General features: G+C 40.1%; 1 protein-coding gene across 2 annotated transcripts; it reads left to right on the top strand.

The window, feature by feature from the left end:
• The first annotated feature begins 335 nt into the window (after window positions 1-335).
• LOC131668832 (transcription factor Ken) lies at window positions 336-24,629 on the top strand. 2 transcript variants are annotated; one of them, XM_058943285.1, is made up of 7 exons: window positions 336-1,026; window positions 17,761-17,883; window positions 18,073-18,384; window positions 18,452-18,627; window positions 19,708-20,088; window positions 20,167-20,467; window positions 21,275-24,629. In XM_058943285.1, the coding sequence occupies exons 2-7, from the start codon at window positions 17,857-17,859 to the stop codon at window positions 21,740-21,742; spliced, it is 1,665 nt and encodes a 554-aa protein (XP_058799268.1). In that variant the 5' UTR covers window positions 336-1,026; window positions 17,761-17,856; the 3' UTR covers window positions 21,743-24,629. The 2 variants fall into 2 exon arrangements, with proteins under 2 accessions (XP_058799268.1, XP_058799269.1); XM_058943286.1 differs by lacking the exon at window positions 336-1,026 and adding an exon at window positions 17,670-17,688.
• Window positions 24,630-26,299: the final 1,670 nt, after the last annotated feature.

The following is a 26,299-nucleotide window of genomic DNA, read 5'->3' as shown; positions in this document are numbered from 1 at the left end:
CTCTCTCTCTCTCTCTCTCTCTCTCTCTCTCTCTCTCTCTCTCTCTCTCTCTCTCTCTCTCTCTCTCTGTACACCTGGCTGAAAAGCGAAGTGGTAGTAAGAGTAAAAATCGTGCGGCGGGCTTCTCGCGCGGCGTTTAGCGCTGCGAGCGGCATTGCGTATACCACCACCACCACCAACACGTTTATAGCTCCACCTCCACTCTCTTCGCTTGCTGCCGCTTTTTCCCTCCTTCTCTCTCTCTCTCTCTCGCTCTCTCTCTCTCTCTCTCTCTCTCTCTCTCTCTCTCTCTCTCTCTCCTAGGTGAGCGCGCGCCCGCAAAGAGCAGAGCTGCCTCAGAGCGGCGGCCGCAGCGCAGCGACTCTCTCGCGCAAAAGTAAGACTGCGCGCGCCGAGTACAGACCGGAAGAGAGTTTGTTTCAGACACATACACAAGAGCGAATCGGCCTCTATCTCGAGTAGTACAACTATTTTATTATTTGTTTATTTCGGTTTATTTGCGATTTTCTTTCGAGTTCGACGTCGATTAATTCGGCGCCGTCGTCAGCGTCTTTTGGAATTTTTCTAGTGTATTTTTTGGTGTTGTTTTTGCAAATTATTCGTCATCCTAGCGGAGATTCGTTTTAAAAAATTCGAACCAAGACAAGACACAAGAGAGCGATACATATGCAGAAAAGTGTTTGGCTGTACATGTGAGTGCGACGTATATAGTGGGTCCTTGAGAAGTAAAAGTGCGCCAAGGCCTCTTTCTCGGCTCTTTTCACACTCTCTTACTATCTCTCTCGGATTTAGTTATAATAGACACAGCGATGATGATGACGAGGACCAGCTGACACATAGCCAGCTTTACTTTTTTATGTGTTGGTGGTTTTCAAAAAAAGAAAAGTGATATACCTGTGCCGAGGAAAATATGAGTCCGATAAAGGACTGATATAACGACAATTGTGTGCGCAGAATCCAGACGAGAAAAGCTTAACTGCATCTATTCGCCACGCGCGTGCTGGGGAAAAGAACTACCAACGAAAGGTTGGTACACTTTTTGTTCTATGGACTTTTGTGTGATAAATGTGCGTGTCAGTGAAGGTTTGTGCACGTCGAGCAAAAAAAAAAAATTGCGTAATGACTCCCCACCAAGGGATAAAGTTATTGTCAACAAAAGCGGATAAGGGAATACCCCGCGTGACGGTAGCAAACAACACTAGACGTGCGAGTGATGACGAGCTCGTGTGCGATTAACTAAAATAGAAATACCATAAAAGATTTTTTGACGAGTTTCCTATAGAAAATACGTTTTAGCTATATATATATATATATAGAAAGAGAGAGAGAGAGAGAGAGAGAGAGAGAGAGAGAGAGAGAGAGACGAACACAGACACACACGTGCTTTCATTATTGATTTCCATTCCGTAATCTCGCGCGCTCGCTCGCGTAACGTAACGTTACCCCCGCTTTCACTCAAGAATCGTATAATACTTGGACGCCGTGTTGTACGATATGCGATTATCATCGCGTCGCAATAATATACTCGACATGTACATATGTGACGACTGCGTTCGGTAAGTGCATTTGACGACTCGACGTGCTTTTTTTCTTTTATCTTTCACAACTCGGATGGATTAGTTGTTTGTTTATTTATCTATTGTTCGGTGGATTTTTGATATCAATTGGATCGCGAACGCCGATGAGACTTGAAAGCAGAGCTGGGAGCGGGAATAAAAAAGCAACTGAAGGACCCCGCGCGGTAGGTCCTTTGACAACCGGCATTAGAAAGTTCGAAAAAGCGAGCGTAATATTGTGAAAAAGGTACTTGCGAAACGCACAGCTCGTTCGCTTGCTCTCGCGCGCGCGCACTAGGCTCCAAAGCGAACTTTCGATAAAAATACCACGCACTCCGAATTGGTTCTGAGAGAGAGAGAGAGAGAGAGAGAGCTTGAGAGCGTGAAAAATCGGTGAAATCGGCGCCCTTCCACTCGCCAGTGTGCGCGGTACTTGATTCATCGTAATTATCAAGCAGGAAACAGGCGTTTTTCTGGTGCTTCGTACACTACGTCTGCAAGATGAGACCGTGCACTTTCCGGCGACAGTTCGTTTAGCTACTCGATCGACTAATGCACGCGCGTCGATTTCTTGCCTTTGTCGAATTGCAATTCGAACGTCAAGCTTCCTCGCACAGCGAAAAATAACATCTCAAGTACCTTTCTCCGTGTCTCGGAACATAAATGGCTCGACGAGAGCCAAAAAGGATGGAAGACAAGAAAACGTCCCTGAGCGCGCGCGCGCAGGGCATTCCGCGCGCCGTCGTGCAGTCGGCGAACGGGGAAAAGAAAGGAGAGACAGGGAAAAAGAGGTATACACAGGCGCGTACGTACGCGGATTCCCACAAACTCGCAAGGTGAGAGAGCAGATAAGCCGCCGCGATACATACATATTAGAGTATCCCGTGCGCGAGTAATCGTGACAAAAAATAGGGTGGGGGGTGGCTGAGGGGTAATCTTGGATGGAAGAGCGAATCTATGTGCCTTACATTTCGAGTATAACTCACGTCCGTAGGCGATTATACATTTTGAAATAGTGAAATGGCCTAGCGCGCGAGCAAGCTGCCGTTACTTCATCGACGCCTTCTGTCATTTCTTTTTCTTTCCTTTTAATTATATCTCGAGCTACAGTTTTTCGGCAATTAAAAATAGATTAGTCTTGAGACATTATTTTTCCCGTACGTAGACGGCAGAAAATTTATCGATCCATCGACTGTAAACCGTTGAGAAATTCGCTTTAATGTAGTTATTCGACGATGCGAGATTGTACCTTTTGCTCGCACTAGAAATAACTGCTGGGTCTTAATTTTCGACCGTCGAATCTGGACTTGAAAATCCAAGAGGAAAATAAAAATTTACAATAACGACTTTGATTGCGTAGATCATAAATTTAATTTGCCTCGTCGTCAAACCTTTCACATCGCATCATCGCGCAGAAACCGCACACACTTTTAAATCCCCTTTGCAAAAAAAAGAAGAAAGGAAGAAAGGAAGAAAGAAAGAAAGAAAACACCCTCGGCAAATCCAGTAATCTCAGTGAGAATCGGTATCCGGCGACCTCGAGAAAGAAAGAGCGGAGAAAGAGTAGTAGTATAGTAAAAAGGCCCCTGCGGGAGAGAATAATCGCGAAGAAGAAGGAGGTAGGAGGAGGACTATGTGGGAAAAGAAGGAAGCTAATCAGAAGCGGAAGCGCGCTCCGACGAGCAAAAGGCCTTGGAAGAAGGTGAGCTGCTCTCGGTTCTGCTCTTTAATTGCCCGCCGATTTACAAGGGCTTAATAAGCTAGGAATTTACATTTTTCGCGATTCCTCTTTTTGTTCGATTAATATTTAAGTAGGCTTGAGTGTAAAGCCGTGTAGCGGAAACGTGGTCTCCTTTTAATAAACAAACGACGGGCCGGCTATACGGTCGGTGCAAATTAATGAAAGTGCGCCTTAATAATTTGCCGCTGCTGAGCCGCCTGTCGCCCAGCGGATAAGGCGAACGCCTTTGCGATGCGTAACAAACAAATGAACAATCATACGAATCAGTATTTCAAATTGCCACTCGAGATTTATACGCTCCGAGAAATAAAAATAAACGTGACCGTGAGAAGTCAATCGTAATATAAGAGCTTACGGAAGCCTTTATCGACGCAACTTTATGTCCCCACCTACGTTTGCAAAATACACAAAACGAAATTAAGACCAAGAGAAATTTCGCTGTTGCGAGATTTGTCGTGAGACTACGAAGAAAAAAAGAAACAAAGGAGCCACGGAACGCCGTAAATTCCCGAGTTTATGAATGAACGGTGCACAAACACGTTTTCCACTTTCGTTGAATAATCAGCGAAATGTATTCGCGAGCAATTCTGTGCAGCATGAGAATCAACGTTGGAAAGAAAGTGCGTGCAAGTGTTGGGAGAGTCGAAAGAAAAAGGCACGCGCGGGGAGACAGAAGTGGAGCAAAAGTCTTTGCGGCAGCGGCGAATGTTGAAACGAAAGAATCGTACATAAGCGCCACATAGAAAAATCGGCTCTCTCGGTATTTCAGCGGTCGCGCTCGCGCCGCTTCCAACTCCAGCAACCCTTTCTACCTTCCCTTTCACTTTCATCTAGCTCGCGCGCGCAATCGAGAGCGAGTGGGAGCCGTTGCAAACGAAAGAGAGAGAGAGAGAGAGAGAGAGAGAGAGAGAGAGAGAGAGAGAGAGAGAGAGAGAGAGAGAAAGAGAAAGAAGGATGAAGAGAAAGGCTATGAGAGTTGTGAAATTCACTGCGCGCTCGCGCATGGGACACGCGTTTATACACAAACGTGAATATTGGATAATTATTTCTTTTCTTTTTTTTTTATTTTCGTTGCTCATTAAAAACCCTACTTTTTTTTCTTTCTTTTTGTACAACCGGAAATTTGACAATGGAAAGAAAGTTCAGTAATGTGTTATGCAAAACAGCATGACGACTCTGCTGCAATGGTTTGACACGAAGACATTTTCTTTTGTTCGGGAAACGTGAATTTGCGTTTGACGAAACCGCTTGGTCTTTTCAAAATTGTCCACGCTCTCGAATATAATACACGTGTGCGTGAAAATTGCATGCGCGATATCATAAGAATGCGTGTTTCACGCCAGACAAGTGAATTTATCGATCGATTAATAAACGTTCTTGTGGAATGTTGTTGAAAAATGATTTGTATTAGCGGATATGGCTGCTTTCTAATGGATTCCTTAGTAGTACTTTGAAAAGAATATTATCATGGTTGTTGAGAATTCAATATTACAAATAGACATTTCTCGGACGCTATTGCATTTCTTGTAATAATTTTTTAAAATAACATTTCAGAATTTTTCCGCTATCGAAATATTTTAATTTATTTCGCTCGACTCGAATGACGTTGTCGCTGTTAGACATAGTTAGATTTATCATTTAACTTTATAATTTTACAATTTATATTATCTTCCATTCCAAAAGATCTATCACGTTTCATTTCGCAACAGTTTAACTTCAAAATTGATGCCAGAAAATCCATAAAATGAAGACTTGAAAGCCGCGTGAAACCAGTATCAATAACGGAACATCATGGGGGTTGAAACGTGGACATTGGAAAAAAGAGTAAATGGAAAACTGCACTGTTCGGCCGAAACCGGTACGCTCATTAGTAGAACATAAACACTGCAGTTAACGGGACGTTTAGAGAGTCTGTCTTTCAATGTTGCGAAGGTCGGATGCAAATTCTCTCTCGCACGCGCCACGTAAAGGGCAATAAATATTGTTCCGTTCTTGGGCATGGTGAGAAATTATGGCGCGTCGAAAGGGTATGCAAGCGGGGTGTCTTTACCCAAAATTGACCGACCCTTTCGCCTGGAGATTCGATCTGCTCTTCTTGCACATGCCTTCGTAGAGAAGACTGCAAAAAATTTCTAGAAAGAGCTGCAGTAGACGTCGCCGAGGGGAACTTGCTGTATCGTTGAAAAGGGTTGATCTTTGAAAACGATTAGCGCAAGTTTTTTCGTGTGGGCGATGTTGGGTATAGAATTAAAACATTTTCTACGCGTTGTCAAATAGATAATTTCACTAATCGATTAGAAAAATTACGCAACATTTCGTAAATTCACCTTGACTAGACTTGTCAAATATATACTGAAACGAGTTTTTTCTATCAATTAACGAGCGAATAATAAATATTAAAAGAAAATCAGATAGTTGTCACAGTGTCTAACCACATAATTTAGAAAAATTACTGCTGTCACTTTAACAGCTATTTGATTTTTAAGTTCACAATTCAGCAAGTGAAATTTAAAAATAAGGCCAGTAGATTATTAATGAGTGTTCGGGTCTCGAATACGTTGTCTTTAATTTTCGTTCATGAAAATGTTTCTTAAATGAAAGCAAGAGTCAACGGACAGTCGCGCTTTGAATAATTCGATTGTAAAAGATGAAACAAAAATTCTGTTGACACTCGGATGCAAATATTTGTTACGATCGATTGAAATACAAAAAAGCCATAAATTTACCAAAACAGTGAGATTTGATCAACTCTAATTTATAGCTCGTAGCGCATACGATTCCATGGAATACGTAAAAAGATCTTCCGTTCGCGAAATCACCTTTCATCTCACGTCAAAACAAACACATGTAGAAAAGCTCGATTCGCCTACCGACTATCTGACAATGAATTAACGCTTCACCGATATTCACACAACGTAATTGTTGTTTTCGACGACAATGTACAACGCCACGCGCTTCGCAACGATAACCCTTATCACTTGCGACGAGTGAAATTCTCGTCCTTATTCCGCGAAAACTATGAGCTCGCAACTTTGTATTTTAAATTGCCGCGATAACAATAATTGCAACGGACTTTGTTTATTATGAGAAAATACTGGCGTAAGTGAATGGGAATCAAAGTTCATGCATCATATACTTCTTTTCGTAAGAATTTCACAACTTGAAGATTCTAGTGCGACAATTGAAGAAAGGGAGCGACCACATAATAAAGAGATTTACGAAACTCATTGAACAAAAGCAGAAAATACCACATGAAACAATATGATTGTGCGACAATGGCCAGTCCTATACGTATAAAAGTGTCTGGTATTTCTAGGTGAACTTTAGACAATCTCATTTTCACTTCCTCTGTGACTGACTTCCGTCGTATTCGCCGCGCCTTTCGAATTCTATTCTTCCCCGTACGTGCGTACAAATTTTTTTACACGTATGTACGAGCTCGATATAATGGAAATTTTTTCATGTTGGTATTTTCAACAATCATCTACAATAAATTTCAATTAACTAAAATTTACAAACCACGTGCAAGTTTCAATTAAAATTATTCGAAAAACCAATAACTCGCGGAGAAAGTAAAAGTTGTCAGCGTGTTGTGTAATACAAACGAAGACGCAACGTATTTCACGACAAATCTTAAGAGTAAACCTTGATCCGTCTCATTTCAAATTAAACAAGCGTTTTTATTTCAGAAGTACAGATCATACGACAGTAATAAAACCACATTTACTTCAATAGAGAGAAGAAAGAAACGAATTTTCCGACGAGGTTATGACGATGCAGTATATAGCTTACAATTTTCCGCCCATATGCGTGTGCGAGATGAGATCACTTGCGTAATCCTCTTTCACGCGTTCGAATTGTCGTTTTTTTTTTTTTTTTTTTTTTTTTTTTTTTTTTTTTTTCGAGAGGGAAATGCGCGCGCGAGAGCGGTGCGTGACGCACTTATATTAACACGCGTTTGGAAAAGCTTTGACATTGACACAAATTGTCAGAATGCTATATTTAAATCAGTTAGAGGGATAATTGCGCGCGACGACGAGAAATGCTACGTGTATGCCTTGCCATAATTATACCGTGAGAGATACTTAGAGTCATTTGATATAGAACGCATTACAGGAGGACAAACTGACACCAAGCAATTATTTTATTTTACGACTTCGCAATTTTGCTTGATACCTCCAATTTCCCTTGTTATATCACAATCTCTACTGCTAGCCAGGCAAAAGTTCGACAATTAAGTCAACGCAGTTAAAGAACACGAAGATAGTAGATGAAAGGTCAAAGTGTGTATTGATCATTGTTGCTATTACAAGAACACTCATTTCGCATTTTTTTTCGAGCGACGATCCTCTTTTCCTCTCTCTCTCTCTCTCTCTACCTCTGAAAGCATTGTATGTCCCCGATTGCCAGTCATCCATCGAAATCTCGTACCCACACACACACATACGCACGTAGCTTGCCTTTTACTTGCATTCCTGGCGCGCGCATTGAGAGAGGAGACCTCCTGTCGATCAAAAGCGCAGTAGGCCAAGAACGCACACGGCGCGTGCATTGTTTTGCTATCTCTCTCCCTCGCTCTTTCTTTTTAAGCGTCGATTATGGCCATACAGAGCCATCATTTTTTTTTCTTTCTTAATTTTCTGCTTTGCTTCCACGTCATTGAATATATCATAGCTCGTGCGACCGAACAGTTTTCACCTTGTGTTTGCACTTTGCCGCTCTTTTTCTTTCTGTTCGGCGTTGCACTTTCATCACTATCTTTACGACTGCAACGCTTTTTTACGGACTTTTTATATGCGCTTAACAATTGTTTCCTGCTTCTTTCTTTTACGATTTTTCCTCTTACTTATCTACCGACTCTTTTTTTTACCGCTCGCCGCTCGGAAGAAATGAAAAGATTTTTCTAACACAAATGTTCTTTCGTCGTTGCTGTTTCAAAATCCGTACCATCGGGTCTACCGGCGCGTGGTAAAGCGCGAGAATCACATTGAAATCCCCCTTCAACAGACGAAAATACGACAGGTTTCGATCCGCTGAAGCGAAACTTTTCCTATGACAAGTTGTTTTTTTTTCACGTCTCCCTGTCATTTTGCGAGCGGTGCGTCGTGTTGTAATGAATACGAGCGCCGATTATAGCAGTACAAAGCGCGAGCGCGCGCGTGTCCGACGTTCGACCTCTCTCGAAAAACGAGCGCACAGAGAGAAAGAGAGAAAGAACGATCGCGAGCTTACGTAACTTTCAGCTAGGCCTGTGCAGCTCTAATGCACAGCTCTATACGCTCTCGGCGTGCCGCGGCGCGCCGATGGAGAAGCGCGTGCCCCGCTGTCTCTGTGTGCGCGAGTTACGTGCGCGAGCTTGCACGACAGTATCGTTTCTCTCTTATACTTTTTTGACGACGGGGTCGAGAGAAAGCGTTGGCGAATGCTTGCGCTTCTGCTGAGGATGAGCTTGTGAGCTTTAGCGGCTTTCGTTTCCATTCGCATTTTTTTTTAGTTTTCGTCGAGGTTTTCGATTATACGGAGAAGAGTTTTACATACGACTACATTTTGGTTTCTTACATGGGCACTACAGATTCTAGTTTTTTAATAATAGAAATAATGCGACGTTGTGTTTGAAGTTTTAATAGTTTCTAAAAACAATTGAAATTATTATTTTTTTTTAATCTCGTCTTCTTAAAAAAAATGGGAATAGAAGAAATCGTCGATACTATAAGCTTTCTGAAAATATGAAAGGCAGCTCAACTTGTTCTCAAATGACGTAACTAGGATGAAAAGAAACGCGAACATTCAGTCCACCATATTGACATCAATAGTTCCATTTCCTATGCAATGCGCAAGATAGAAGCCAATTAATAACTTATTCCCATCTATATACTATAACCGAAGATTGCTTTCGTCGCGCTTTATTTACTCGCGCCGCTCTGCCTATTGCGATCCAATTCTCGCGGTGCGGCATAAAAGCTCTCTCGCTGCAGCCACAATGCACAGAGAAAGAGAAAAAAAAATAAAGGAGAGTAATGTAACGCGCACAACGGCGCAGTTCAAAGACGAATCCATAAAGAGTCGGAGTGAGAGGCAGAGAGAAAAATTATGCCGTCGTGCGCGCTTTCATGCATCGCCTTCTAATGCTGCATGTGTTTTTTTTTTTCCTTTCATGATATTCATATTAGAACGGCGTCACCTTGCCACTCCCGGTTACGTCGCTTTTTTTTCTCTTCTAACATGCCGTTGCGATTAATGGGTTATATTCATTAAATACTCGCGTCTGTGTTTTTTTTTCTTCTCTTTGCAATTTTAATTTCTTTTTTTCTTCTTCCGTGAGCGGAGAAGCATAAATTGCATTTTCCTTTTCTCGGTAGAGACATTGCGAGCGGCCGAGCGAACAAAGCAGCCGTAGCGTAGAACTTTTCTGGAAAAACTCGCAATAGCTGCCACGTCTTATCAATTGGATACGCCTGAAGATCGATTTGAGCGTTTGCGCGAGAGACAAAATGAGAATCGACAATGGAAAAGTGCGACGCAGAGATTTTCCCTCGCACACGTGTATTAGATGCGATCCTTGACTAAGGCCGCCGACGTTTTGCATAATGCATATGCAGCGTGCAGCGACGAGAGAGGTGCCGCCTTTTTTCCTCGCAGCAGCTTCGTGATTCATTCCAACGCAAGCTATATGACAAGTGAGAAGTTTTCGCTCCGAGATGAAAACGATGGATTATTAGTTCTCTCTCTCTCTCTCTCTCTCTCTCTCTCTGTATTTTCCTCGTGTCTGGGCAACCAACACTGTTATTCGATCACGCCGAGGAAAATACAATTTCGCGTTATGCCGCATGACTCGTCGTTCAACAAGTGAAAATTAGCTTCTCTCGGACGAGAAAAGAAAACGTTTGTAGGCGCGAGTTATATCGAGACGGTTATCCGTGCGTTAAAAAAAAAGTCTCTTTGTTGTGGTGGACGAGCGTGTTATAATCCGATTGACAGGACACTTATGTAATTTTTCTTTGATTTTTTTTTTACGAAATAGAAACAACAAAACGCAAAACATGGTATCGGGAAACAATAAGTTGTGTCCCCGCGCGATCTTTATGACTTTTTTCTTCTTCTTACCTAAGTTGTCGTAAATTTTTACTGAACATTGAAAGAAGATTAGAAAAAAAAGTGAAATAAAAGATACTTTATACCTACTTCAAAACAATATTCGCAACGTAACGTTCTTTTTGCTTGGGGTTTCAATTGATCTCTTAGATTAATTATGGATTCGAGAAGAAAGAAAAAAGATCTGGACTTCCTAGTTCTACATCTGATTTCTTTGTCCGAAGCAAACACGCGTTTTACATCTGGAATATTCATGAATTAACTTTATTATCTGAATAATAATAAGAAGAAGTAGAAATGTTGTTGAATAGGCACAAAACACCAACATCGGCAGCGTAACTGGTTCCATTTAGCTACTCTTACTCATCCGTAAAACCGTAAGCTACGGAGATTCAGAAAACGTTATGCCTTTTTATTTCGAACTAACATATCGCGCTAGACGTTACGTAAAGAAAAAATTGGAAAGAGAAGAAGGAGAAGAAAAAGGGGAGTATATATATATATATATATATATGCGTTTGCGTCCTTGCGCAAGATCGCTAAGAAGAACAATGCGAAAAAGAGGTGCGCGTACACATTACGTGACACACACTAGAGAGAGAGATAGGTGTACATAGGAGGTATAACCTTGAAAGAATCTTTCCGTCATTGCGAGCCAGCGTGTGGCACGAAAGTTGCGCGGGAGGGGACTGCTACTCACTTGCGATGGTGTGTATCCTAGACTTACGCAACGCCACGCAAAGAGTGGAGAGTCGCGACATACGCGCGATGCACGTTCGTTTTCGACCGACTCGGTAGCACGAGACACGTTATTTTCCGACAGTTTTCGTTGACAGTTTAGCCTTGACTGCTAATGTCTAAGTACGATGTTTACATCCGGTGAAAATGCGCATGTCGTTTGAAGAAAAAAAAAATGAACGATGACTGATTCTTTTAAAAATTTCGGACTGGCGATAGGCGAAAACAAAAAAGAAAAAGTTGCCAGCCGACGAGTTCGGCGCTGTAGATTCGTGTTTTTCGAATGCACGTGGAATGCCGTCGTCTGTACGAGCGAAAAAGCGGGATGTCTGCCATCGTTTCCATTTCACAAATCACGAAAAACAAGCCAGTATCCTGCAAAGTACGTCCGACAATCGCCAATTAGAAATTATCTTTTCCGCGATGCTACTCGAAATTATAAAAGATCCTATATTCATGAGAGCGTTAATCATTATACGAGCCGCTAATTGTCTGTGTCTTTTTCTGATCGCCTGCGATGATTTTCTCCTCCGAACATCGTCTATATAGAAAACCCGATTGTCAATGCGAACGACAAAAATATTGTGTTCGTTACCGATCACCTTCTGTTTTTCATATCGTATCCTCGGTCTCGATGTGTTTTGCATAGCTTATTGTTTCCACCGCATGCACGCGTCGCAAAACTCAAATGAGATCGACCGAGAGGAAAAAAAGCATAGATTTTCCAGCTGCAATTTATGCCGCGCCCTTCGACTTTTTATGAAAGAAAAGTAAAATAATGTTGAACAAATGTTAACGGGAATAGCTCTAATCTTAGTTGGCACGGAAAGTCATTAATTGTTTAATTGAAGTCGATAAAAAAGAAGTAACGCAAATTAGCAGTGTAAAACCGCGAGCCGGATCGTTAAAAAACACTACCGATCGCGATCGAACCTCGAACTTTCATATCCAACGCGAAAATAAAAGGAAAGACAGAGAACTCGCGTCTCACGCCGAGACATACCCGTCGATTAATCGCATCGTCAATTTTGCGCCAAGGCTCGCAAAAGCAATTCGATTTTTTTTTCGTCGCCGGCCGAAAGATCGTCTACGGCGATCGCGATCATTGTTTCTTATATAATGCTCGCGCAGCTAGATCATGTAACGAGAGAGAAGCCGCCCACGCTATAAAACTACGCTTATATTGCTTATATAGCCTTTTTACTTCGTGACCTTGAACGGAAATGCACGTGTGCGTGCAAAGCGAGATGGAAGGCCGCTGCGTGGCGCAGTGTTGATTACCAACTGTACGCTTTTTTTTTTTTCAAACGCGAAATTTCCTTGGCTGTCGACTGCGTGCTCTCTGCCGTGACCGTCGTCGCCGTCGTTTGCGTATTGTGTACGGATTATTATATGAAGAGCGTACATGACAGATAATGACTTTTTTTCGCTTGGATTTTTTTTTTCAAAATGGGTAATTGAGCATGAGAGAGGTGATGAATTAGATTGTTTTGTTGATTTATGGTGTGGAGAGCTTTTAAAATTAATGATCTGCACGCTGAATAGTACTGAAAGAAAATTTCAATGGTTATGAGTTACCTTCATCGTTAATAATTTTGGAGAACGTGTTGCTTCAATATATCTTATAAAACAATTACTTCATCAAAATTATCTTAAATTTGCTACATTCTTATATGAAATTTTCCAATTTCAAGAATGTTTTGATTAGAATAAAAAAAGATGTTTTCTCCAATTTAAACATGGATTTACATTTACATTTTTATTTAAAAATGCAATAAAATAACGTATCGAGTCGAATTCGTCTACTAGCTATATCGTCATTTTTCTTAATTACACGAACATTGTGCTCTACGATTAGCGTCAAATCATTTCGAAAATCGATTACACGGTCAATAGGCGCCGTATTAAAAGCCTAGATGTGCATTGGCGCAGATGAAAATGACGCGAGGCCAGGTGTACGTCTGTGTGTGCGTGTGTTCGAGCGCCGGCACGTGAAATCGGTCGGCACGAATAATAAACGATTAGAATCGCGAAGGCATTGTCATTGATTCGCTCGTTCGAGAGAAGGAAATACAGAGGAAAATTGGAGCGGAAGCTCTAAAAAGCCGTAACGAGCAGTCATCTTCCTTCGATGAGTGTACAGTGCGCGTCGACGACTCCATCTTTCACCCTTAACATCAACTTCACGCGCTTCGACTGGCGACACTCTTTTCACTTTTGTACGACGAAGGCTTTCACGCGGGCCAAGGGCATGGAAATCGTGCGTAGAGTTCGGAAGGTGACATTTCTTACGTAACTACGAAAAGAAAAAAAAACGCGCGCTCTCTTTTTTTTTCTTTCGAGCCTTGAGAATTGGTAATGTTCCAGTCTGATGGCTCGTTATATATAAGTGGAAATCCACTTGGATATGTATTTCTTGTTGTTTATAATTTGGAGTGAGGACGCCGGAATTGAAGTGGCGAAAGGTTGGTGGTACAAAAGCGAGCATTTATATTCTTTCATAGGCCTCGCGTTACATTTGCGTAACCCAGATATTTCGTCATTGTTCGATTCAATGCCTGCTCTGGGAGAAGCAACCGCCGCGAAAGCTTGCGATGCGCTCGAAGGTGCGTTAAAAGACTATTTTATTTATTTATTTTTGTGCACTCAGAAGCGATTACGAGAAATGACAGCGGAAGGAATCGGCAAAATATTTTTACTGTTGGTTCTGGTTGAGTTACGTGTAGGATTCGTTACCAAGTTCTACGATTTGTACTGTTTGAAATTTATTTTAGCTTACAGCTTCTTTTCCCAGTTCATAACAGTAAAAGAGTCACGAACGACCCGTCAATTTTCCACGAGCTCATAAAATATTATTTAAGTATATAAAAATTATTTTCGCACATTTTTTCCTCGGTAGAAAATCGCAAAAATAAACAATGTTTAAGTGTCCCCTTAAAAAAAAAAAGCACAGTCGTTCACAGCTAATAAATTCCAATGATATCCCTGAAAAAAGTGCAAAGCCACAAAGCGGCGAACGAAACCCACAAAATTTCACTGTTTGGCGCAGCTTTCACCTCTTATCGTAATCAACGGTTTTTCGGGAGGTATGGTGTGTGGGTCCCACCTACGACATTTCTCCTTCGTTACGTGGTTACGTCAACTCTCTAAAAGCGTGTCGACGGCGGCTGCTGGCATTATACTATCTCAATTTCTAGTTTTGCTTTGAAATTTCTTTCGCCCATCATAATTAAAATATCATTTGGTTCAGAGCTAACTTTTAATTATACATTCAAACAACAATGTATTTAGTTACGCTTTTTCGTATAAAAAAGCACGCTTGTGAGCGGACTTTCCTCTTGTATAACTACGAGAGACAGCGCGAGAGAGAGAGAGAGAGAGAGAGAGAGAAACTGACTTTCCGGTCATTAAAAGCCAAGAGAGAGAGAGAGGAGGGAGAGATCACAATCAGTGTACACACACGAAGTGACATCACACATCTCTTTCTCTGTCTGATACAAGGGCGAAAGGGAAATGGGAGTGTCTATTCTTTTTTTTTCCTCTTTATCATATACACATGCGCGCGCGCGGCAGCTCAGCGAGTTTTTGCGTTGCGACAAGCTTCCGCTGGCCCAATTCGAGAGAGCGCGCGCGCGAACACTGTGGGCACGCTTACCTAATGTTTCGCCCGCTGCCGCCGCCGAATACATAAGCGCTTTCACGACTTTATATGCGAACGTTAGAATTGAGCGAAAGTGAGGGGGCTACACCAATTTTCTTTCTCTTATAGAACGAACAAGAATTCAAAAGCGATGATGAAACATGAGAGAGTTTACAATTTTGGCAATAGGGGGCCTTTATACATTTCTTTTATTTTATGAGATATGGGATTTCAAAAAACTAGGTGTAATTTTAGTCAAATCGTTGAAAGTATTCGTACTGAATATGTCATTCTGAAACTGAGTTATTATATAAGGATAACTTACATTGAAATCTTGCAAAAAAACTTGTTAATCTTGCCAGGAATAATAAAAACATTGGCATACGAATCAAATCGAGAGCTTTTTCTTCGAAAGCATTATAATCAACTTTCATGTAAAGAAAAGAACTCGCGACTTGCTTGATTGCAAACATAAGTTGAAAATTCTTGAGCTCGTTTTATTCTCTCATTAAAATTTACCTTTCCGACGATCGTGCCTGCATAAAAAAATCACGATCTAGATCGTTACTATATTTCCTAAGTTTTCACGCGCACGGCAACATCGTATACAAGTTAATCAAGCAAATATAGGTTGGAGCAATAAAAAAAGAGCACGCATGATTATATTTGACAGAAAATGATCGCGGCCGGTAGAGTAGATCCCTAAGAAGCGAGAGATGCGTGAAAACCCCGTCGGTGGCAGCACGCTTCGGCCAATCCCGCCTCCCACCCTGGCAGCAGCCTGTATATATACGCGCAGAAGGCTCCGCCCTCGTCCGCGTAATATCGTTGCGTACTGGCGTAATAGATTGGCCTTGAACTTGAGGCGTCGACAGAGAAAGAGAGAGAGAGAGAGAGAGAGAGAGTGAACCGTCGAGTATATATCTGATGAGACACGCGAAGTTGTTTTATTGCAATTTAGTTGTTTTCGAGGAAATTATGTGAGTTGGCAGGTGAAAGGTGGATTATTTCTGAGAATGATTTTGCATGTTTTTTTTTCGTAGACTCAATGATTCGAATTTAGCGTGTTTGAGTCAAAAGACGATTTGGAGAATATTAATTATATTTTTTTGCTAACGAGTGTTTTTGTTTAACAGTATGAAATACTTTATATTTTTAGTCACTTTTTCAACTTAAATGCACTCAAAAACAACTCGTGATTTTCCTCAAGTGATAAATCTCAGCATTAATTTGTTTAATGAGATACAATCATACTTCCAAGCGCTAAACGAAAAAGTGATGTGAAATTCCATGAAAAATGTCTTGAATCATTTGCGAGTGAAAAGTAGAATCAACTTTTCATAATTTATTCATATCTTTTCGTCTGCAATTTGTTTTCTCGACTAATCGATCGATCAAATAAAGCTTTCATAAGAGACAGTTGAAAGGAAGAAAATCCAACGCATTGTCTTTAAAAAATTCTGCATGCATATACATGTATAAATATACACATTGTTCAGGGTCGATTTATTTTGATTCGCTATGCAACGCAAGGATAATCGCAATCCACGCGCACGTGGGCGTCGTCGTCGTCGCCGAGAATGGAGAATGCAAACAAGTCGTTTCTTTGATTGACTTAATTTGCAAGTCTTTTCCAGTTTCCTTTTGATTTTCACGATCTCCAGCGAGCGCAGCAGCGTGTGCAGTATTCTCTTTAACGGATCGCTAGGTAAATTCAAGGACGTCGGTTTTCCTATTGTCGTGAGGATGCAATAACTCGCGAGCTATCGCGCAAAAAAAGTTTATAGACGCGCGGCTTCTCGACCAGAATAACTGCGATCTTTCATCGATGTCCAGTTCCCGTCGACGCCATCAGTATGATTAGTTCGCGCATGGAAAACCGCGATGGGTATTACGAAATGATGCCTTTCTGCGTCGCCAGAACAATCGACCGTGACCGAGGGAACTTAGTGCGCGTTTGCCAGTAACCGAACGCGACGCGGGTCGGTGCGTGTGCGCTCTCCTATTTCCTCCGTTTCGACCAAAGATAATTATTTCTGAATGTCTCTCCTGTGAATTTCTGATTTGCAGCATCGGAAAAACAGTTCGCTCAAAGAGAACGAAAAAAGAAGCAAATAGTTTTTCCGCGCGTGGATGATTGAAAGTGTGCGTGTTCTTAATTACCTTCGTTCGCGAGTAGTGCGTTATGCAATTCTGCAGTCAGGATGAGCGAGGAAAAATAGTTAGTGATACAACTTTATATTACGCGCATGAAAATTGTATCGAGATGGAGATTTATTCTTCTCTATTTTTTTTTTTGCGAAAGATAGAAGAGACCGTACAAACCTGGTTATCTGATCATAACTGGTAAGGGGAAAAATAAAATGTCATTAATTGTTTTCATGACTCGTTCACACGGAATATATGTTCTTCTTGCTACACTTCATTGTTAATGAAAAATGATACCATAGTTAACTAAAAAGCTTGAATTTCTAATTATCGTACAATAAGACGTATGGTAGCAGAAATATACTTTCATTCACAAATTCTAATTCGCACTCTCACTCCCTCCTATCTAAATATGTCAACTGCAGCATCTCGCGCCACGTCTGATACGCCTAAGTGGAAGTGAGAGAGCTTACGCCCGCTGCGTGACTCTTTTACCCCAAGGTCTTATGTGTCCTTCCCGCACGTAGCTGCATTGCAACGAAGGTCAGCACTGAACTATGTATACGCTGTCCTGTTCAGCATGAAATGACACATCGCACCACCGCACGACCACGGAATATAGAAAAAACAAGCAGTAGCGCGGATAAGAAATTTCATACGCGTGCTTTCGAAAAATACGAGCGAGCGTAAAGGATAAAAAGTTCTTGAATTTGGACAATGCGTCACAATGACTTTTTTGTTGCTCAATGTGCACATTCGAATGCGTGTTTTGAGTATGAATTATATTTATTTATTTTTCATTTTTCATAGCAGAATTTCAGTGAGATTTAATTTCGGTTTTTCAGAAATAGGGACCCATGCCATGAAAATTCCGTACATATCGTCGGAGATCGGAGGGTGAACGTTCAGTGGCATTTTCTCAACCGAAAGGGAACACGAAAATGATGTCACATGGCATCATTGAAAATGTAAGCATTCTTTTGATTCACATACTACTTTTATTATTTTTCTGCATAAATGCTTATCTGTAGTAAAATACTTTTGCATGACGTAGAATTCGTTGGATTAGCGTTCGTCCCCTAACTGTCGGTTAGAAACTAAGCAAAAATGATAATCACTGATAATAACTCGTCAATGAATTGCCTCCAAAAATAAAGGGTGAATTGGACCTGTCGCAGACGATGTATCCGGACGGATTACTGACACTCCACTACGGCAAACACCCGGCAACCTTAGCCGCGGAAGTTGGCGCCTGGTATACGGGTGATCGTCACGTCGACGTTACCCTCGCCTGCGACGACGGTTCAGTCGTACGCGCGCACAGGGTTGTACTCGCGGCTGCTAGTCCGTTATTGGCTAGTCTACTTCGAAATCCAGCCCTTGATCATGTCGTTCATTTGTCAGGTGTCAGGAAGACCCAACTTAGCCATCTTTTAGAGTTTCTATACAATGGCGAAGCTCTCATACCTGTAAGTTCTATTTTATTTTTGTTTATCGACTGCTGGCTATATTAACGAAATTCGCATCGATTTTCAGTCAACGGAGTTGACACCGTTGCGAGAATTATTTGAGCTTCTGCAAATAAAATCGGAACTGTTCGAGCCAAGCCAGTCACAAGGTTCAACTAGTTCTGAAATCGAAAGGATACCCACACCGCAGCCTTCTGAGGAAGGCCAAGAAAGTTCGAGTTACGAATCACAATATGACAGCAGGTACTTATTCAACTTCTCATCCAATTAAAAATACGCACGCAAGATTGCATCTATTACTGAGAAGTTCAACGCGATGATAAACACAAATCATCGGGGAAATTTAATGAACTGAATGGGTGATTTCTTGATTTTGTATCAACCAATTTTAACGCTTGAAAACCCCCTCAATTGATTGTCAGAGTCTCGAATACACCTGTTAATTTTTCCTTCACTTCATGAACAGTCAATGAAGCAACAGCCCATGCGAACATTTTTGACGAAAAGTGAATATTTGTAAAATAAATATTGTACTCGATCAGTGTTGGCTAATACGTTATATTTCATTTTGACGTTTCGTTGACCAGATTTGTCAACCGCATCAGAAACGCTTTACTAAAGCATAAAAAACATAATTAAAATAAACAACAATTCAGCAGAGTACATTGACAACATACGAAAACTTTTAACTTACATAGTTCAACAATTATAAAACCGTCTTGTCATCTCAAAATGAGTTTGTCAACTAGCTGAAATTACATAGTTCAATTGATATATAACCTACTCTGCCTCCCCTTCTCAAAAATAGGATTAGTGGATTATACGTATTACTCAATTTTGTGACATTATCTTTTTGCTACTGCTAGCGCAGTGACATTTAATGTCTATCATCATTGGAAATTAATCGTCTTTTCCAGTGGCACTCAGAGTCGATAATTCCATTATTGAGAAAGGGAGGTAAATAATAGATAATATGTCGATTGTACTATGTAATTTCAGCTAGTCGAGAAGCTCATTTTGAGATGATGAAACGTTTTTTCAATTGTTGACCTATGTAAGTTGAACATTTGCGTTTATTGTCGATGTACTTTGTTGGTTGTTTTTATGTTTTTGTGTTTTAATAAAGTGTTACTGATGAGGTTGACAAATCTAGTGAATGAAATATCAAGATAACATATAACGAATTAACCTACTCTGATCAAGTACAATATTTATTTTACAGATAACCATGGAAGGCGAGAAGATAACGTCTGAAACGTAAATATCTATACGTATTATAATATCTGAATCTGCCTAATCGCATCTTCTTTTCCTAATTCACAGGCAATCGAATAATCCAGCAGAGTGCTGCTCGGTGCTCATAAAAACAGAAGAAGGATGCGAGGATGACGAAGACGAAGCCGAGGCTGAGGTCGATGTCGAGGGTGTTGAAAGTGCCGACGGTGAGAATACGCAACATTCGGACAATCGCGAAGGCAGCATTGAACCTCCAAGGCGGAGGGATAGTTCTGATCCTGTAAATCTTAGCATCAATTCCGGGGCGTCAACGACGAGCGATAGTTCGCACGACATCGTGCACAGGCTCGAGTCGTCGTTGAGAAGTTGCCTCGATGACAGTGGGAAGTACAGGGAGAATAATAGTGAAACTGCGTCGCAGTCGAGGGAACAATCGGGAGAGTCGAGGGACCAACGAGATCAACAAAGGTTCGCGAACGAAAAACCTATTTTTCGCTCAATGAAATTGTAAGCGATAGTCGGCTAATAATATGCGTTGTCATTCAGGCCTAACTTTCGACATGACAAAGCAGCATTGGAAAGACGAGAGTCACTGGACGAGGAGGAGCGTCGACAATTGGCAGCGAGGTTGGCATTGGGTTTGGAGACAGCCAAGAGAAAACCCGAGGATATTCCAATGCACGGAGCAGAAGCTTACGTTGTGACGCCACATCGTAAGCGAAGACCAGGATTTCACAATGCACCTGCGCAAAACCCAGCATTCGTACCGTTCAATCCGGGATTTGAAGCGGTCAGACGATTGCAAGCGCCACATCACGCGCTCAGTGTTTCTGCGCCCCCCTTTCCTGTAAGTTTCTGTTTATTACAAATAGTACTTTATCGTCAAGTGTCTAGTCTGTTATTTTATTTGTATTTATCAAAACCAGCTACATGAACGATGGTATCGATGAATTTTTGTTCTCTCTTTGATAAATATTATTGGAAATAATAATAACAAATAGTTGTTTCACTCGATTATAAAGAATAATGATTTCAATTCTCTTTCATACTGTACTCCAAATTGGAAATATTCATGTGAGTAAAATATTTCCAGCGCAATTCGTTTAATTCTGCTTAATTTTTATGCACAATTCGTTATTATTATTATTTATTGAATTCGTAAACACTGATTTCCATCTTTTCAAAACATTTCATTTGATTTGATTTAAAAAACAAACATTTTTGAATATTTCAACTATTTCCGATAAATAAGTAGAAGTTCAAACATTTTACACACTTACCCGTATACTTTGCTTCATACAAACGACAACCGTTGGTACATCAACGATTACCAGGTTGATGTATGTGCGCCACCATAATAATTTTGCTTCTATTCTATATTAGTGCAAAAAAGTAGCATAAATTGTGAGATATCGTAAACGAAAGTATAAGTATTTTCTAAAAAAATTTACCAAATTACAGGGTTTACAATTTTTGAAAAAATTTACAATTTTTACAATTTAAATTGTTCTACAGCTTTTTTAAGTTCTTACGATTGTTACCAATGATTTGCAGTAGTTTAGAAACTATCGTAAAGATTTCACGTATAACCGGGAAAGGCATGGAATAGAAAACTTACAAATGAACAATATCTAACAAGTGTTATCCGTTGCAGGATCGGTCAATGACCCCACCAATGATTAGCCACCGACCTCCATCAGCCGATGCAACTGCTGGAGCATTAGAACCACCGTGGGGTGCATGGACAATACCAGCATCACGAGCACCAGCCGCACCATCATCCGAGGACAGTCCAAAGTCGACGCCAGTACGCGAGTACCGATGCACCTACTGCGGCAAGCAGTTTGGCATGTCGTGGAATTTGAAAACTCATCTACGCGTTCACACCGGCGAAAAGCCGTTTGCGTGTCGACTTTGCGTGGCGATGTTCAAGCAAAAAGCTCACCTCTTGAAACATTTATGCTCGGTACATCGAGGTGTAATTGCCACTGCTGACAATACATTCACGTGCTGCTTTTGCCAATTGAATTTTGAGAGCCAATCGGAGCTAATAAGGCACCTGTCAGGTCCCCACAATAGTCTACTACTGAGCAAGAACTTACACGAGTACCAGAGCAGCTAGAGGCAACTAACAATTGGGATCTCGAATAGTAATTGGTCGTTGATGCTACCACGTTGTTTAACGACAGCGGATGTGATAATGTGTTCGATCCCCACGTTCGTGATAATATATATCTATAAAGGAGCTAACCGTCAAGTACACGAGGAGCACATCGTACTCCCTACTCCCACCCAACTTGTGTACAAATATCCGAGAATTTTTTTTATTAGTACGATGATGTAAATATAAATCGAGACTTCCCAAGCCCTTTGTTTGTTTGTTGAAAATTTCTATTGTCGATCAGCGAGAGAAAAAAAAAACAAATCGATTGTTACATTATACAATTGTACCGTCCGCACGAGATCCCATTGCTCGACCATATGGACAGTAGATTGCTGGATCTTATACCTTAATGCAGCCTAACGATATAGTTGATAATTATAGACACGGCAACACACGGAAACTTTCATACATACACAACACACATTCTGCTGTATATAGTGTTAAATAGCGACGAGCGTTGTTATATTTATTGAAGATTAAAAAAAGAAATGCAATGGGACCAAGCGATTTTCCACCGAGAGAACCTCTGCCTGCAATCCACTCGAAAATTATAACATAGAAAATACACACCCGCACACACACGCACACACACATGTACACACAAGAGAGAGTGCCTTATTCAATCTCAACAATGAGTCCAAAATTCCGCGGAGAAACGATTGGGCAGTGATTTCATGTGTTCATAGGCTTAAGCGTTCTAATGTCTTTTTGAGACACAAACAATTAAAACACAACAAAAGAAAAAATAATAATAACGAGAGAGAGAAAACCGTTTTTTCTTCTTCTTCATCTTAATTCTTTATGTATCGTGGAAGCGTGGTGATCTCTCTCTTTCTTCGAGAGGGCGAACAGCTGTCAAGAGAATCATATAAATATATATATATATATATATATATATATTTTTTTTTTGTGTAAAATGTCAGCTGACGATGAATAAAATTAAATAATAAATAATTGAAACCATTTTTGATCATTAATCCATTATTAATGGATTATTATTAATGGATTGATAGAACGTTAGTAGTTTAAATTATTTATTATATATATTTTTGTATTGACCATTTTTCTGGCGGAGGAATAATGTGAAGTCGCGGATGTAGGTAGTCGCCGAATAATTAATTAAACAAAAAAGCGTGTGTATCTCGTCATCCGTGTATAAAATTTTTTTATTGACGCGGGTCGTCGAATTTGGTGCCTTTTCGTTGTTATGTAGATTTTCGGGCTCGACATTCCCCCCTTTTATGTGTACAATAAACGACGAGAACAACATGTAGTACCGCAACCTAAAATATGTATGACGAAACAGTGACACCAAAGATGTGCTTCTATGTTTCCCTCCCCTTTCTTTTCTTTTCAATCACGCTTCTACAGATTTCTTTTAATGTAATAACCGTTTGTCCATTTCTATATGGGCAAAGGCCAGCACATACATACAAACACAATTTAACACGTAAAATACACAGTGAACGCAATGTGATACTAAATGATAATAAATAAACAAAAGTAATTATTGTTTAGCTTGTGTACATCACTGCGACGGCGATAAGCGTAGCCTTCTCTCTCTGTCTATCATTTAATTCCTTTTTCTCTCTCTTTCTCTCTCTCTCTCTCTCTCTCTCTCTTTCTTTCTCTCTCTCTCTCCCTCTTTCTTTTTTTCAATTTTGCTCAACTTGGTTTTCCTTACTACCGAGAGATCTTATTCTTTTATTTTTTCGACACCCTCCTTTATGTAGTTTTTACCTTTAGACGATAGATGGATATAAATATCTGTAATGATGTAAGTATTACCTTGTACGATGCAAAAGCAGAACCCCCATTAGTCTTGTAAGTGAAAGAGAAAAAAGTCCCTGTATTTGTAAATATAAAGAAAAAGGATGATCGCAGGTCTTCGAGTAAAATTGTACATTCATAAAATGTATAATGATGATGATAAGCAAAAACAAAAATTGTAAAAGAGAACGACGAACGAGCGGGGAGGGCGATCCTCTCGTTTATAGTACAAAAAATATAAGAGCGTGCGATGAGAATTTAATTTTCTTTGTTGTATTGTAAGCACGCTGCGAGTATTAGCATCTTGTGTTTTCTTGTTTCATTCTTTTTAATCTTGTAAAGATATAATTTTTGTCAAAAATGCACGGATGTTATAATATAAAAAGAGAATCTTTGAAATTGCCTTTAAGGAGGAAAAAAAAGAAAATTTTTTTTTTCATGATCTCGCGCGCGAGGAATGCCACGCGCTGTTTCTCTCTCTTTCTGTCCTTCATTATTTTATTTGTAGCTTTCCTTTTACAAAAGCCTTTCTATCTTTCTAAAGCTATTCTATTTACTTTCTTTTCTCTCCTTCACCTTAAACGCGCGCGCAAAACACACGCACACACTCTCTCATCGACGTGCCTCTTACTCTTTGCGGAAGTATCTGGGTGAGACGACGACGACGAAAGACGGCGACGAAGAACAAGACACAATTAAATCGATGAATAAATGAAAAAAGAAAAAAAGAAAAAGAGCAATAGTTCGTAAGCAAACTCTTCCGACGAGCGGAGCGCGCGTTTCTCCGCACCCAATGCTTTTTTAGTGTTCATAGACTTATGAGAAATACATTAATTTTGAAAAATTTTACTATATGACGTTATATTTATTTATCCCACGTCATGGTTTATAAGTATAATCATTCGATAAGATAATTGACCAAGTTTAATATTCCAAAAAGAATATTTCCATTTTGACGAAATCTCTTTTTCATTGATTTACTAAACAGTTACGAAATTAGTTGCCGCGCTTGCCGTTTGATAGTCGCGTTAAGTGTGAATGTATTAAAATAAGGATAAGGAATATAGTGGTTATCCGATTTCACCAAAACATTTTTATGCTTTCTTTTAATATTCCGTCTTTTTATTCTCAACCTTACGTAGACTAATATTTCTTTAATAAGATTATAGAAACATCATTTTAAAACAAAAAAGTAATTTTTTATAGTCTTATAAGTTTTGTATTCCACATAAACTAAAAAGACATTAAAGCAATATAACTTGATTAATAATAGTTAATACATTTGTATCTATTAACTGTATCACTAGGTACACAATAGCATTCAGTGAATTTGTTTTGTCTTAGTATTTTATTCACGTAATAAATTATTACATGAAATTTTGTCGGTCGTGATGAAAATAAATAATTGTACTGGATTGATGTAACGGCTAATTATTGGTATACAAAATATTTGTAACACTTTATTATAACAAAGCATAATACGTCTAATTCAAATACAGCTGATTGGCAAAAGTAGTAAAAGCTCTAAATTTGCTAATTTAATGATCATGCTGAATCGGAAACTTAACGCGCAAAAACTATTTAAGATTGCACAGCATTCTTATGAATTCATAGTTTTTGTATGGTAAAATAATTGAACAAGTAAAATAATAAAGTAATATCAATTACAATGATGCCTTCATATATGATTAATTTGCATCATCGACTGGAGAAAAAGAGCTATGCTGGTTTTTATATTATTCAGATCTCGAGATAAAATAGAAGAGTCGTTTATAATCTATCACAATGTAGGCTGTTTCAAATCGCGACCCCATGTTCAAAAGACAATTTGGTATCGACTAACATTGGAATCCGAGTGAGTGAAAAAATTACAAATATGCAAAAATTAATCTTGCCAAACAAGTTCAGCACATACGGTTCGAAGTTTATTCTAAAAATAGAGGCCAAACTGTGACACAATTTCATTGAATTACAATAAATTCCTAGCTTTGTCGAGCTGACAATCCAGATGATTATCATAGCAACAGTTACAAGCGTCTGATAACCCAATGCACTTCTCAAACATACACGTACTACAAGATGCAAGTTCAGTACGTTCTTGAGCGAACTGCATGCAGTCGCTAAATCAAAAACCGTAAGCCCAAAGTCATTACTTCTCTTGCGCGGAAGAGATTTTAACGGTACGCCGATATTGCAAAAGATCAATCGGTGCTTCTACAGGCACGGGGTACACGACACATATCAAACGTGTGTATAGTTGTGTTTTAGTATTTCACCCTTTTCCTCTTCTCTCGACTCTACGGCGACGACTCTAACGGTGTTGTTGGACTTACAAAAAAGTCGCAGCCGCGAGACCCGTTAGTCCATCGGTGGGCTACGTTCCAGACACACTCCGCCGCAGGTGAATTGTACGTACACGCACATCAGCATCTTACGACGGGCTGTTAATGCTCGCTTACTCAGGCTCTTTCGATATGGCTTTTCTTGTGCGATTGGTCGATCATTAGCTTATCGTCTAAGCTATCATTATGCTAGCTGGAGTATCGCCTAAGAGGACTTTTATGGCTTAATCCTGTTGGTTTTTTATGGGGATTATTTAAATTTTTACAGAGTAAATGAGTCGGGATACTTTTTAGATACACACGTGCGACTGTCTCCTGGAATTCGCATCCAGGTACTTTTTTTACCGACTTATTTTCTCCTTTGCTCGCGATACTGTAAATAAAGTCTTTGGCTCTTCGCCTG

Source organism: Phymastichus coffea, unplaced genomic scaffold, assembly GCF_024137745.1.
Source record: "Phymastichus coffea isolate CEN01 unplaced genomic scaffold, Cenicafe_Pcof_1.1 PCOF00084, whole genome shotgun sequence".
Lineage (NCBI taxonomy): Eukaryota > Metazoa > Arthropoda > Insecta > Hymenoptera > Eulophidae > Phymastichus > Phymastichus coffea.
Note: the sequence above shows the minus strand (reverse complement) of the source record. Positions and strands in the feature narration are given on the sequence as shown.

Excerpts from the sequence above, each read along its gene's own strand:
- LOC131668832 (XM_058943285.1), top strand. The coding sequence starts at position 17,857 with ATGATGTCACATGGCATCATTGAAAAT. Across the intron at positions 18,385-18,451 it reads ATGGCGAAGCTCTCATACCT|TCAACGGAGTTGACACCGTT; the intron begins GTAAGTTCTATT and ends ATCGATTTTCAG. Across the intron at positions 18,628-19,707 it reads GAATCACAATATGACAGCAG|GCAATCGAATAATCCAGCAG; the intron begins GTACTTATTCAA and ends CCTAATTCACAG.